Raw genomic sequence first — 12,440 nt, forward strand, 5'->3', positions numbered from 1 at the left:
CTATAAGAAAGATTAAAAGATGGTGATGTTCATGTCCTTTAGTGGGGCAAAAATAAAAACTTAAAGTATTTAAAAAATAAAAAAAAATGGAAAAAACCTATATAAAATTGGTATTGACATAATCGTTCTGACCTGCAGAATTAATTTAACACATTATTTATACTGCACGATGATTGCCAGAATTGTAGATAGTCAGTCTTGGCTCTAGAAAAAAATGTAATAACAAGCAATCAAAATGTTAGGTTCCCAAAAATTGGATAAATGAAGATTAGTGTTCATCCCGCAAAAAAATAAGCTTTTATACAGCTCTGTTAATAGAAAAACAAAATACTCTGGCTATTGGAATGCTGCCACACAAAAACAAATCTTTAGGCCATTCTTGCACAAGAGTTTTTTTTTTACAGCGTTTGACTTGCTCGCTAAAAACGTTGTAAACCGTCTCAATAGATTTCAATTGGGCTTCTCAGACAAGTGTTCGAGCATAGCATTTCTAACAGTGTTTATTCTGTTTAAGTGTGTTTCAGCGTTTCTCTTTTTTTAAATGCACCTTATCACGTATTGCATTGATAGTGTGCGTTAAAAACGCTGTTGAATGCGTGGAAATAGTGGTGTTTTATAAACGCCTGTGTGAGAGTGGCCGTAGGGGGAAAAATTTGTTTTGTGTACAGAGCAAAACTAAAAAAAAAAACAAATAACTTGGTATCGCTGGAATTGTGCTTACCCAGAGAATGTTTTCCCCAAATCCGCCTTTAAAAAGTTAGACAAAAAAATTTTGTACCTAAAAACGATGCCATTAAAAAATACAACTTAACCTCCCCCCAAAAGAAGCCCTCATGTGGCTATGGTGAACGAAAAAAATTAAAATTTATGGTTCTAGAAATGCAAGGAAAAAAAAACCCTGAAAAATGAGTTGGTCATTTAGGCACAAACAGGCCTCGTAAGAGCTTAATAAATGTTTCAGTTAAAAACCGGAGTCCTGCATTAAAAATACCTCAGTCCAAAAGTGTAATTTGTCATCTACCCATATGGCTAGTGAATTTGAGACCACACTGGTTTTAGTTGAGATTGTGAGATAATTTTATATAATGCTTCCTCAGGGCCATCTGAAAGCTTTAAAATCTTGTCCGTATATCTCTTAGGCCTCCCTCACACAGGGCGTTTGCAGAAACGCAGCGTTTTTCAACGCTGCGTTACTGCAGATTCCACCCCGATTCAGCAGCGTTGTCATACTTTATGCCAGTGTTTTGGTTGCATTTTCAGCTTGGCTGAAAACGCAGCCAAGAATGCTGAAAAGAAAAAAAAAAAGAAAGCAATACTCACCAAGCTGCAGTCCGGGTCGCGGCCGCTGGTCTCTGCCGCTGATCCGGGCTTCCTCGGCACTCCCAAGTCTATTGCCGGAGGCCAGGTTTGAGAGCCCCGCCTCCGGCAATAGAGTGCTGTGATTGGTTGTCGGTGCTTGCTCGATGCCCAATCACAGCCCTTCATTGACTGTCTCAGCCAATCAGAGCTTGCCGGCGCTGATTGGCTGAGACAGTCAATGAAGGGCTGTGATTGGGCATCGAGCGTACCGACAACCAATCACAGCACTCTATTGCCGGAGGCGGGGTTCTCGAACCTGGCCTACGACAATAGACTTGTGAATGCAGGGGAAGCCCGGATCAGCGGCAGAGACCAGCGGCCGCGACCCGGACTGCAGCGGCTAGGTGAGTATTAACTTTCTTTTTTTCCTCTAAGTAGCTGGGACTGATTTTCGGGGTAGGGCTTCTATTACAAGCCCTCACCCCGAAAATCGGTGAGCGGTTAACGCTGCCAAAAACGCGACACCAAGTATTGCCGCGTTTTCAGCAGTGCTAAAACCGCTGCCCATTCATTTCAATGGGCGACGCAGGGCGACGCCCCAAAATAGAGCATGCATCGCTGTGAAAGCGCAGCGTTGGGAGGCGCTGCGTTTTCAGCCCTGTGTGAGCAGCCCCATTGAAATGAATGGGAGTGTTGTACAGCGTTTAGCGCTGGGCTGAAAAGGCAGCGCTGAACGCTGTACAAAACGCCCTGTGTGAGGGACGCCTTATAGAAATGTATTCTTGGGTGACTAATACCAGCTTTAAAGAAACCCATGTATAAATTGGCAAAACTCAGAGCAAAACAGGGACCGATTACAGTACATTTCACCTGGTAGTAATATTGTTCCTCTTATCTCAAATAATTCAGAAAGATAAATTCAGTAGCTTGAATTATAAAGTCTTGTTGGTGAATAAGCATGAGGGGGGGGGGGGGGGGTGTAGGTTTAAAAAAAATGTTTGACCAGATTAAGGCCCCCTCATACAGGATGTTGAAGTACAAGGCAGTTACATTAAGTGTAGCAATACTTTTAAGTAGGGACAGCAATAGTCTAGAATCCTTAGAGTAATGACAGGCACGGCTGTTCCATATAACCATTTATCTATGAAGCCTGCTTTCTTGTCTGTATCATTGGGGAACACTGCTGAAGACCGTGTGTATAGCTTTAGCCACTAGGAGACGGACATTAAGCAGAAAAGTGTGGGTTCCTCCTACTAGCTATACCCTACCTGCAGCCACCAAGATAACCAGTTTTAGCTTAGTGTCTGTAGGAGGCAGACCAAGTACCTCTTAGATTCAGGGAATATAGGGAGGCTGGATTCTCTCTGTTACCGCATCGAGGAGGGCGAACAGAACGGAGCTAACTGTTCTGTTGCCTGCCCTGTCCTCATAAGGAAAGAAGACAGGTCTAAGCACTACAAACCTCATCCTCTCAGGGAAACACAGTCAAAAGCTACAGGTCTTTTCCTTGTATCAGAGTGAGGTCCATAGCTGGTATCTTTACTGGCATTTTACCTTGGGGGACGCTGGTTTTCCTCTTTTGCAGGGTCCTTCGGGTCGAAGGCAGGCAAAAGAAATTTATATATCCCCGTACTATTAGGTGCCCCCTGTTTCCTGCAGCGGCCGATCTGAGCTGTGGGCTTTCACTACGTGCAGCTGCTGAATGTCAGGTATCCGAGTCCACCGTACTTTCCCTCGTACCTGATGTTGCGCTGCCTGCCAGGTGCCGCATGCAGTCTCTTCGTGGCTGGTGGGGGAATCTGTTCAGCACCTTGATTCGCCATGCGTTTTTTTCACACATCGCCAGCCTGTTCTTCTGCCCTTGCTGGAGTTCACTGGTCAGGGCCAAAAAGTTAGCCCGAGGCTTTCTGGCCTAGTTAGGCTACTCCCTGAGTACGGTCGTGCTGGTATTCTTTGCACACAATGTGAAGGGAAGGCTTCCTTTCCTCTCCACCAATCCCTGCACAGTGAGCCTTCCTTTCTTAGCTACCATTTGTTAGTGGGTTGTGCTCTACAAGGCCTGCCCCCACATCCTCTCTAACTGTCCCCCAACCTCAGTTTCTTTACACGGGATTGCTGGGACCTGTGGTACCTTCCATACGGGATTCCACGATTTTTCCTCTCCTAGAAAACTCCAGACCACCCAACAAACAACATTCGGCTTTACAGTAGTATTCTATTAACTACTGCCCAAAGTTATTTTTAGTGCCATGTCCGACTCTAGGGTGGAGGACTCCAGACCGGGGCCAGCCAGAGCCACATACGATGTGTGCTCACGTGCGGCAGGCAGACAAAGAACCGACTACTGGCATCCCTCCCACCAACCAGAATGGGCATGCTCTCTGTCACAGGCGGTCTCAGACCTTACTAGGGCATCTAATGCAATTCTAGAAAAGCTGGGCGGTTCTATCAGTCAACCGTTTCAAAACATGTCAGTCAAAGACAACTCTTTCATAGAAGAGAACTAGACCTTCACACTCCAGGCAATCCTCTAGATATCCCCCACATTGCCATCCCGTCCAGCCCTCTCTGAAACATGCTCAGAACCTCCCTTCAGGGACAAGTCGGTCTTGGTCTCTCCTTCGACACTGCTCAAGCCTGTGTACTATTGCTGATGCTAAAATTACTTCTCCTCCAGAAGCACGTACGCTCTCTGTAAACTCTGAATCCCCATGACCATTTGGCACTGCATGAGCTGCTGGGCTGATGGTCTCATCGTTTTGAGGCAATTTCTTTTGGCTAATTCCATGCTCGGCCTCTTGAAATTGGATAAGTCCGCGGACTCTCTCGATCGAAAGATCCGACTACCTCTGCAGCTTCAGAGCTCCCTTCTTTAGTGGCTGGAATCCCTAAGGGTGGGTTCCCACTCGGCGGATTCCCGCCGGAAATCTCGCGATTTGGCCGCAGCAAAAACCGCAAGACTTCCGCCGGGAGAAGCGCCGCGGAAAAACCCTGCGGCGGCCTTGAAGAGGCCCGGCCGCTTGTTCTTCCGCGGCGGCCGGCGCTCCCATAGAGCAGCGAAAAGAAAAAAGAATGGACATGCTGTGGTCGGCAAAGGTTTCGGCCGGATTAACTGCAGCGGATTGGCTGTCCCGTGTGGACGAGATTTCTGAGAAATCTCGTCCACATGGCTGGCTAATCCCGAGATTAGCGTCCGCATGCGGATTTGCAGCGCGGAAATTCCGGACGGAATTTACGCGGCAAATCCGCCCTGTGTGAACCCCCCCTAAAGATCCATCTGGGATGCTCTTTTCTGACCCTCTAGTAGAAAGTACTCACCTTGAATGCCAGCCCCTCTAGTTTAAAGGGTGGGGTTACTCCCAATAAATCCCGAAAAATCTCACACACAATGCAATTGGACCAGAAAGGAGGACACACTATCAATAAATTAGAACTTTGGACCATTCTCCTGTCCCGTCATCACTTCTCATTCCAGCTGACAGTTTTACCAGTTCAATTCCACACTGACAGCATGGCTGCCTTCGTGTACGTAAATCATCTAAATGGGGCTCGCAGCAGAAGCAGCCAAAATAGCTGGGGATAGCAGACTTCCTCAGCAGAGAGACAGTTGACTGGGAAGAATGTGAGCTACATCTCAAAGTATTTTGAGGACTTTATCGAAGGTGGGGCCAACCAGATGTCGACCTCATGATGTTCAGAATATGTCATCAGCTGCCAATCTTTGTGGCCAGGTCTCAGGACCCCCAAGCTTGAGCAGTGGACACACTAGTAATTCCATGGATGGAATTCTGGTTCCTGTATGTCTTTCCCTCTTCTCACTAATCCTACGACTTCTCAAGAAAAGGCCTCCCAGTGATCCTCGTCATGCCAGTTTGGCCCCGTCGGGACGTGGTATGCGGATCTCGTCGTCCTACTCGTTGACTCTCCATGGCGCCTCCCTCTTCGAGAAGATCTTCTCTAACAGGGACCCCTCTTCCACTAAAGTTTGTCCACACTTCGTTTATTGACGTGGCAGTTAAAGCTGCGGTCTTGAGAGCCTGTGTATTTGTGGAACCTGTCCTTCAAACCATGATTAAGGCTAGAAAAGCCTCCTCCTCTTGTTTTTTCTGGTGCAAACGCAATTTCCACCCCATGCTGTTTTTTTTTCTGAACGCCACCTTCTGTCTTTCCTGCAGGAGAGTTTGTATATGGGCTTGAGCCTTAGTTACTTGAAAAGGTAAGTATCCGTACTAACCATATTTTTTCCAATGCCCAGTGGCCTCAAAACCAGCCAAAAGTCAGTACTTTTCTACTGGGGGTTGCTCATGCTGTTTCTCCATACCATTCTTCTGTCCCACCTTGGGACTTTATTCTGGTACTGGATGCGCTACGTTCTCATTTCTTCGAGCCGTTGAATGAAGTACTAGTTCGCCTTTTGGTCTGGAAGATGGTCTTCTTGGTAGCAGTCTCCTTAAAGTTCACAGTCTTGTTGGCCAAGCCTCCATTCACAGTTTTTCACCAGGACGAGAGATTTTATAGTAAGTAAGTTGTTGATTTTCAAACATACTTGCTCCTGCGCTCCCCAATGCACTGTTGGGGTCCTATGTGGGGAAACTGGCACTATGAAGGGAAGAAGCAGTCTGCAACACAGAATGGCTTCTCCTTTACACAAGGCTGGGAGACAGATGAGTGGAAGTCAGAGACTAATTAAAGCAGTACTGGGACAGATCATGGGGGCACAGATGAAGTATCCTTGAAAAGCAATAAAATAGTGTATAAAGCAGGGTGCATAAATAAAGTGTTATATGGAGCAGCTGTGCCTGCACTAGAGAGAACAGTGCAGGCACAGCTGGAGTAACGTGTTTAACTATATAGCTAACCAGCACTAGATGGATTTCTCAGTACTGAAATGGTTGATTTGTACACAAAATATATATAAAGAATAGGCTCTTCTGTAGATTAAAAAATTAAAGTGCAATTACTGTTTCATGTAAGATGATAGGGTGACCATATATTCTGAAAACTTTTATCTATATACTTTGACAAATTACTTGTTATCGACCCAACTCCAGCCATAATATGCTGTGCGAGAAGCCTCCAGGGATTTATGAATTTTAGGAGTAAAAGTACCACTAGTCACCGGTTACCTGCTATTTTGTCAATGTTGTTTTGTCTGTATTAACCATGTCCATGAGCTGCCTGATTTGTATGTATTTAACCTCTTGTTTGCTTTGCTTTTCTAGGTTTCTCTTCTCTAACAGTGAAGGATTTCTTCCTCAGTCTGGTACTGGTGTTAACACTGATATCCTCTGTATGGTTAATTTAACTAGGGAATTTTGACTCTTATAAAAAGGGACACATCGTGCTCACCTAATAGGCAGGAAAGTGTAGAACAGAGAAACTGGCTCTGGACCATGTAGATTCTAACATGTACCACTTATACTGAACTCATCTGAAATGCCGGCATCTGTGTGCTCTGTGCTTGTTTGTTTAAAGCTATTAAAGGTACTTTTGGAGAGTCAAGAACTTTTATTTCATTTTAGACCCTTCAAGAACAGCAGGTGGTTTGTGCCCAGGAGCTAGAAGGCTTGAGCTCGTGGGCTGAACAGATAGAAAAGGCTGTGAATGATCACCAGAGCAGTGCCAGCACCCAGGAGCTCTCCAGCCTGCAAGATCAATACCAGAGCATGCAGGTGATAGATTAGTTTATATAGGTTCAAAGTTTTACTTGATTTTTTTAATCACATTAAAATAAGTTTTGAGTTAAGTAGACTAAATATACTTATATGTTTGTTTGTATTCAAAAAAGAAACTCCATAAGGATGTCCAGGCTCGAGCTAAACAATTTTCAAGTGCCATCAAAGCAGCAGAGAGCTTCCTGGAACAGAACAAAAACAAAATGAATCCTGAAGAACTGGAGGCCTTCCAAAGAAAGTTGCAGAAGGCTAAAGAGCAGTACCAGTCTGTGCTTGAAAGAACAGGGGAGACAGAAAAACAGCTGGAGTCTGCAGTGAGCACTGCTGTTCTAGAGGAGACCAAAAAGGTAAAACATGGAGCGATTCATGTGACAGCAGTGACACTTGGGGTAAGCAGTACAGATTTAGAAGGTCTAGGGTTTTGAGTTAAAATATATATCGCTAGTCATGTGCATTAGATTAGAGCTGGGTGATTAAAGGGTTGCAGCAGAATTGCAAGTTATCCCCTATCCACGGGATAGAGGATAACTTGCTGATTGGTGGAGAGTCTCACCACTGAGACCCCCTCTGATTCGGAGGACAGGGGTCCCTTGCTTCCCTTTTTCCTCACTGCAGGAGACTGAATGTAAACACTGGTCGTGCAAGCAATCCATTCTTTTTCAATGCAACTGCCAGAGATAGTCAAGTGAGAAGTGCTCACTTAGTTCCAAATGAATGTAGCGCTGACCGCGCATTGTCGTCCAGAGCTCCATTCATTCTGACTTCACTGCAGGGGGAGAAGCAGCCCCTGCAGTGACAGGCAGAAGGGGTCACACAGGCCCCCTGATCACAAGATTGACTGGACCCTCACCAATCAGCCAGCTATCCCCTATCCTGTGGCTAGGGGATAACTTGCGATTCTGGTGCAACCCACTTTAATGGCATTTAATTAATTGATTCTCCCACCACCCCAGTGGAAAGGCCTAATATTGGGTCCATGGGAAAGCAGCAGCAGGACAGGCCAGTTGTGGAGGAGGCTGGGGTTGCTTTTTTGTTGAAATTGTTGTTAGTGTCCCCCTCTAGATGGTGCCTGTGATTATATGCGTGCATCTCACTGTTTCTATTATACTTTAGTCTAAAACCGCTGAAGAGCTGAAGCAAAATCTGGGAAAGATTGAGTCTCTCCTGTGTCAGGTGCTTCCTTCTGTCCCTAATAAAAACAGTCTGGAGAGAGATGGTGTTAATGATGGAGAAGATGCGGGGAAGAAAGTGTTGTCAGCTGTATGTCCTCCTCCAGAAGATGCTGCCGACATAATTAATGACTTGTATGAGAGGAAAAAGGTGAGTGGCTGCAAAGAGATGTTCTCCTCCAGATTTAGACAGCTCTAACAGGTGACAGACATTTAGGTGGGTGTCTTGTGCGTTGGGACATTTTTCTCTCAACATGTTTTACCTTTACTATTTATAATCCTTATATAGCGCAACTAGATTTCACAGCGCTTTACATTTAGGGAAAGAACACAAATAAAACGACAAGTAATCAGAATAAATGAATAAACAATGATGGATGAGCTTACAACCTATTAAACGTGTTTTATTTAGTATTGTTGGAAGGGGGTATGCTTGATTCACATATAGGGGTTTTACTTTGCATATGGAAAGCAATCTATTTGGTTCCCATTAACGAAGATCATAGACCAATTCCTGGATCTTATTTATTTTGTTATGCCTTCTGCTTGCTGTGTAGGTAGGCTTGCCCTACCCTTAGTAAAGATACCTTTACACGGGACAATGGGCTATTACCCAACTTATCGTTCCTGTGCTTTACACAGTAGGAATAGTTGTTTTGTGAATGTAGGTGGAGCGGGCCAGAGATGGTTCCGGCCGTGTGCCCACCTCCATTCACAGTAAATAGTCGTTCATAGTTAAACAACTGCCGGATTACACAGATCAACATCAGTCTTTGCTAATGGACATTCATATCAGGAGTAATGACAACTGCGGTGTGGTTTAAACCAGCATGAGTGAGATCTTAACAACACCGCCATATAGACAAGAGCAGGTGACCATATCCGAGTGGTGCCAGATACGCTCTGATGGCCCTATACATTAAGCTGCAAAATTAATACAGGGTGTTGGTGTGACCAAGGTCTTCCTGATGAATTGCTTTTACTCTTTGGTGAATTTTAGAGAGAATACATTGAAGATAGTCTAGTGAGGTGGAGGGGGTTGGGGGGGGTAGCATTCTGATGATAAATCCTTGACACATTTTTGTTGTCTACTGTAGGCACACCATCAAGAAATGTTAGCCAAGCAACAAAATTTCATCTTGACCATACAATCGGCCCAAGATTTTTTAGATAAACATGGTAGTACATTGTCCCCTGAAGAGCGAGAGCGGCTGCAGAACCAGCTGGCACGTTTGAAGGAAGAGTACGCTACCTCATTGTCCCAATCTCAGTTACAACTAAAACATTCCCAAAGCCTGCGCGATGACCTGCAGAGCTTTATCCATGACTACGGGGAGTTCGAGAGCTGGCTTCAACAGTGTGAAAAAGAATTGGACAACATGCAGAATGGGCAAGCGGACTTTACAGCACTGCATGACTTGCTACAGCGGCAAGGCGATTTTTCTGAAGATGTGATTTCACATAAAGGAGATCTGCGATACATTACTATTGCAGGTCAGAAAGTCATTGATGCAGAAAAAGCAGCTGCTGAACAGTGCAATGAAGATTTGGAGGTGCATGTGGCTGGAACTTTGGTGAAAAATAAACTTGAAGATGCTTCCAAAAGATACAGTGCCTTGCATTCAAAGGTGATAGCCAATTATTGCTAAAAATTAAGTTTTCTGAAGTAGTAATTTTGTTCCAACAGAAATCATAGTTAGAAAAAAATGCCAATTTTCTATGTTCTTACGCATAGTTTTTGGTTGATTGCAGTGCTCCAAGCTGGGAACTCATCTAAATTCTTTACTGATCCGGTACCAGCAGTTTCAGGAAGGCTCAGATGCGGCTGCAAGCTGGCTGCAGAATGCGGAGTTAGCTGTAGAAAAATTACTTTCAGAACCAGTGGCGTCGGATCCTGTCGCTCTGCAGTCTCAACTGGGAAAAGCAAAGGTAAATTAACACACATCAATGTGTTGGTGGTTTGATCATGTTGTAAGAGAGAGGGGTTTTCTCATGAAGACACCCCCTGCCTATTTGCTCTTTTAAAGCGTATCTATGTCATATAGAGGGATTCCCATGTGTGCCCTTCCTAGATGAGCTACAATAGACAGACGCTCCTGTTGTGGTAGACTCTAGCTGTAATTGTACATGGACACCCCTTACTCTGAATGGCTGCCGTGCAGGGGAAGTGTATAGGTGCACGTGGCAAAAACTGCTGATTACTGGGGTTGCTGGGAAAGGGACCTGCAGCGATCAGCTGATTGATGTATGGGCACTTTCTGAAAGGGGTCTTCTGATGAAGACAACCCCTTTAATTTCTAAATATTGCATATTTCAGAGCATGCAGTGTGAAATTGCAGAGCATCAAGTACAGGTGGAGAAAGTTCATAAGGCTGTCCGTGGTCTTCAGGAAATCCAAGGAGATCCATTACCAGACTGCACAAAGATTCAGGCAACAGCTGGTGAGTGGAAATGTCAAGACTTGAAGAGAATCTGTCACAGAGATACAAGTGGATGTAGTCAAGAAACATATCTTTGGGAAACTGAAGATCCTACTCCCGCTGACCATCCATACCGGTGTCCTGAATCCAAAGCGCCAGATGTTTTTTGGGGGGTTCTATGACATTGTAGGGTACCACGGCAAAGGTGCTGCTCTTGTATGATCAATGGAAGCAGGAGGTCCTGAGCTTCTCTGTTACGTCACTTTGTATCTCTGTAATAAATTCTGTTTAATTTTTAGTGGTTTATCATCTGTATGTTAATATGTACTGGCTTGTTTAAATATCCTGTGTACAACTATATGTATCATTCTAGATTCCATTGAAAGCCGGTTCCAAAGTCTCTCCAGCAAGATGTCGGCTCACTCGGATTTACTGCAGAAGTCAGTAGCTCAGTCTCAGAGTGTTCAGGAAGGCCTGGAACATCTCTTACACTGGTTAGAGGGAATAGAAAAGACTCTGGAGAGACAAAAACAGTCCTCGATGTCCTCTTTATCAATTCAGGAGGCTCTTGCTCAGAACATGGTAAGACCAATTCTTGATCGTTGCCTGCGATCATTTTTAAGGTGGTGTTCAAATAAATATTACACATGAAGCAATATAGTCTGATGTGTTAAATGTTCTACATATCTAGTATATAGGAAACTCCTGAAGGCCCTATAAAATGGCTGGTAAAATTACAATATACTGCAATACTGAGGTATATTGTACAAGCAATCAGACAATGACAGAAATTAAAAAAAAAAAAAGTTTAATTTAATAATTTTAAAGGACCATTCCGTGGATTATTTTTTCATTCATTCATTCATTATGTAGCTTTATCCCCCAGTATTACTAAATCTACTTGTGTTACCTGGGTTACTTATTTCTTTCATCATTTGTGTGATGCTATTGCATGAATCCACCACAGAAACTGTGTTGAGGGGGACACAAAATCTCCTGTCACAGTTACTGCTGATGATCACACAGCCTTAAGATGGTGCCTGATAAGGGTGCTACACTGCAGAGAAGTGGTTGGAATACAAGAGGAGACCTCCACAGCGTGACAGACAATCGGGTGGGGGGGGGGGAGCATGCATAGAAAAATGTGTTTTATCCAGATTGCCTTTTAAAAGTTCAGCCCTGTTTCCCAGTTTTCAATTGAATATTGACATATTAAGAAAATTCCCAAAAAATCAAGTGTTTTGCTTTAAGGAGCAAGACTTGGCTAGTAAGACAATATGCAAGGTTTAACAACAATTGTTTATTCAAATTAAGTGATAATTGAGCATAGTGATTTAATAATTGTCCTTTTTCAAATTATTATATCTATATACAAAGGATAAAGGTTGCAACTTCCATCACAAAGAATAAAGCTTGCATCATTATCTACATATAAAGATTACAACTGACATTGCATCACTTTACACAGAACCTTTTCAAAGAATTTACCTTGCATCACTGGGAGATAGCATCATCTGACTTGTGTATCAGCAGCTGGAAAAGCCCACTTTCAAACGGTGGCAAGACACAGAAATTTTGCAGGCAACTGGACAAGTAAAGCATCCTGTACTTGCCTGAATGGCTTCTCTCTTTTATACCAGCTTAGTAAAAAATACCCGCGTGTTGATTTCCTAGGCTGAATGGGGTCATTTTCTGTCATGAGACAGAAAAACAAACCTATTGTATGTATTCTTTATCTAAAACCTACACAGCTGATCCTCCTCCCAGATGCACGATACAAGACACGTTATTGTGTGTTAACTTAAGCTTAAGACATACACATCTTTATTTTATTACAGCCATAAATGCCTCCTTAAACATAGACTTTAGTTCATATA

At 43.9% G+C, this 12,440-nt stretch overlaps 1 protein-coding gene across 15 annotated transcripts in view; it reads left to right on the forward strand.

Moving 5' to 3' along the window:
* MACF1 (microtubule actin crosslinking factor 1) overlaps nt 1-12,440 on the forward strand; it is a 184,512-nt gene that overhangs the window by 89,300 nt on the left and 82,772 nt on the right. For all 15 annotated transcript variants that reach the window (XM_066573920.1, XM_066573971.1, XM_066573929.1 and 12 more), the window contains 7 exons: nt 6,822-6,971; nt 7,088-7,321; nt 8,088-8,294; nt 9,241-9,771; nt 9,896-10,072; nt 10,461-10,584; nt 10,937-11,145. In XM_066573920.1, the coding sequence (XP_066430017.1) occupies nt 6,822-6,971; nt 7,088-7,321; nt 8,088-8,294; nt 9,241-9,771; nt 9,896-10,072; nt 10,461-10,584; nt 10,937-11,145 (1,632 nt within the window). The remainder of the gene's footprint in view (nt 1-6,821; nt 6,972-7,087; nt 7,322-8,087; nt 8,295-9,240; nt 9,772-9,895; nt 10,073-10,460; nt 10,585-10,936; nt 11,146-12,440) is intronic.

The sequence above is a fragment of the Eleutherodactylus coqui genome, chromosome 1, assembly GCF_035609145.1.
Source record: "Eleutherodactylus coqui strain aEleCoq1 chromosome 1, aEleCoq1.hap1, whole genome shotgun sequence".
Taxonomy (NCBI): Eukaryota; Metazoa; Chordata; class Amphibia; order Anura; family Eleutherodactylidae; genus Eleutherodactylus; species Eleutherodactylus coqui.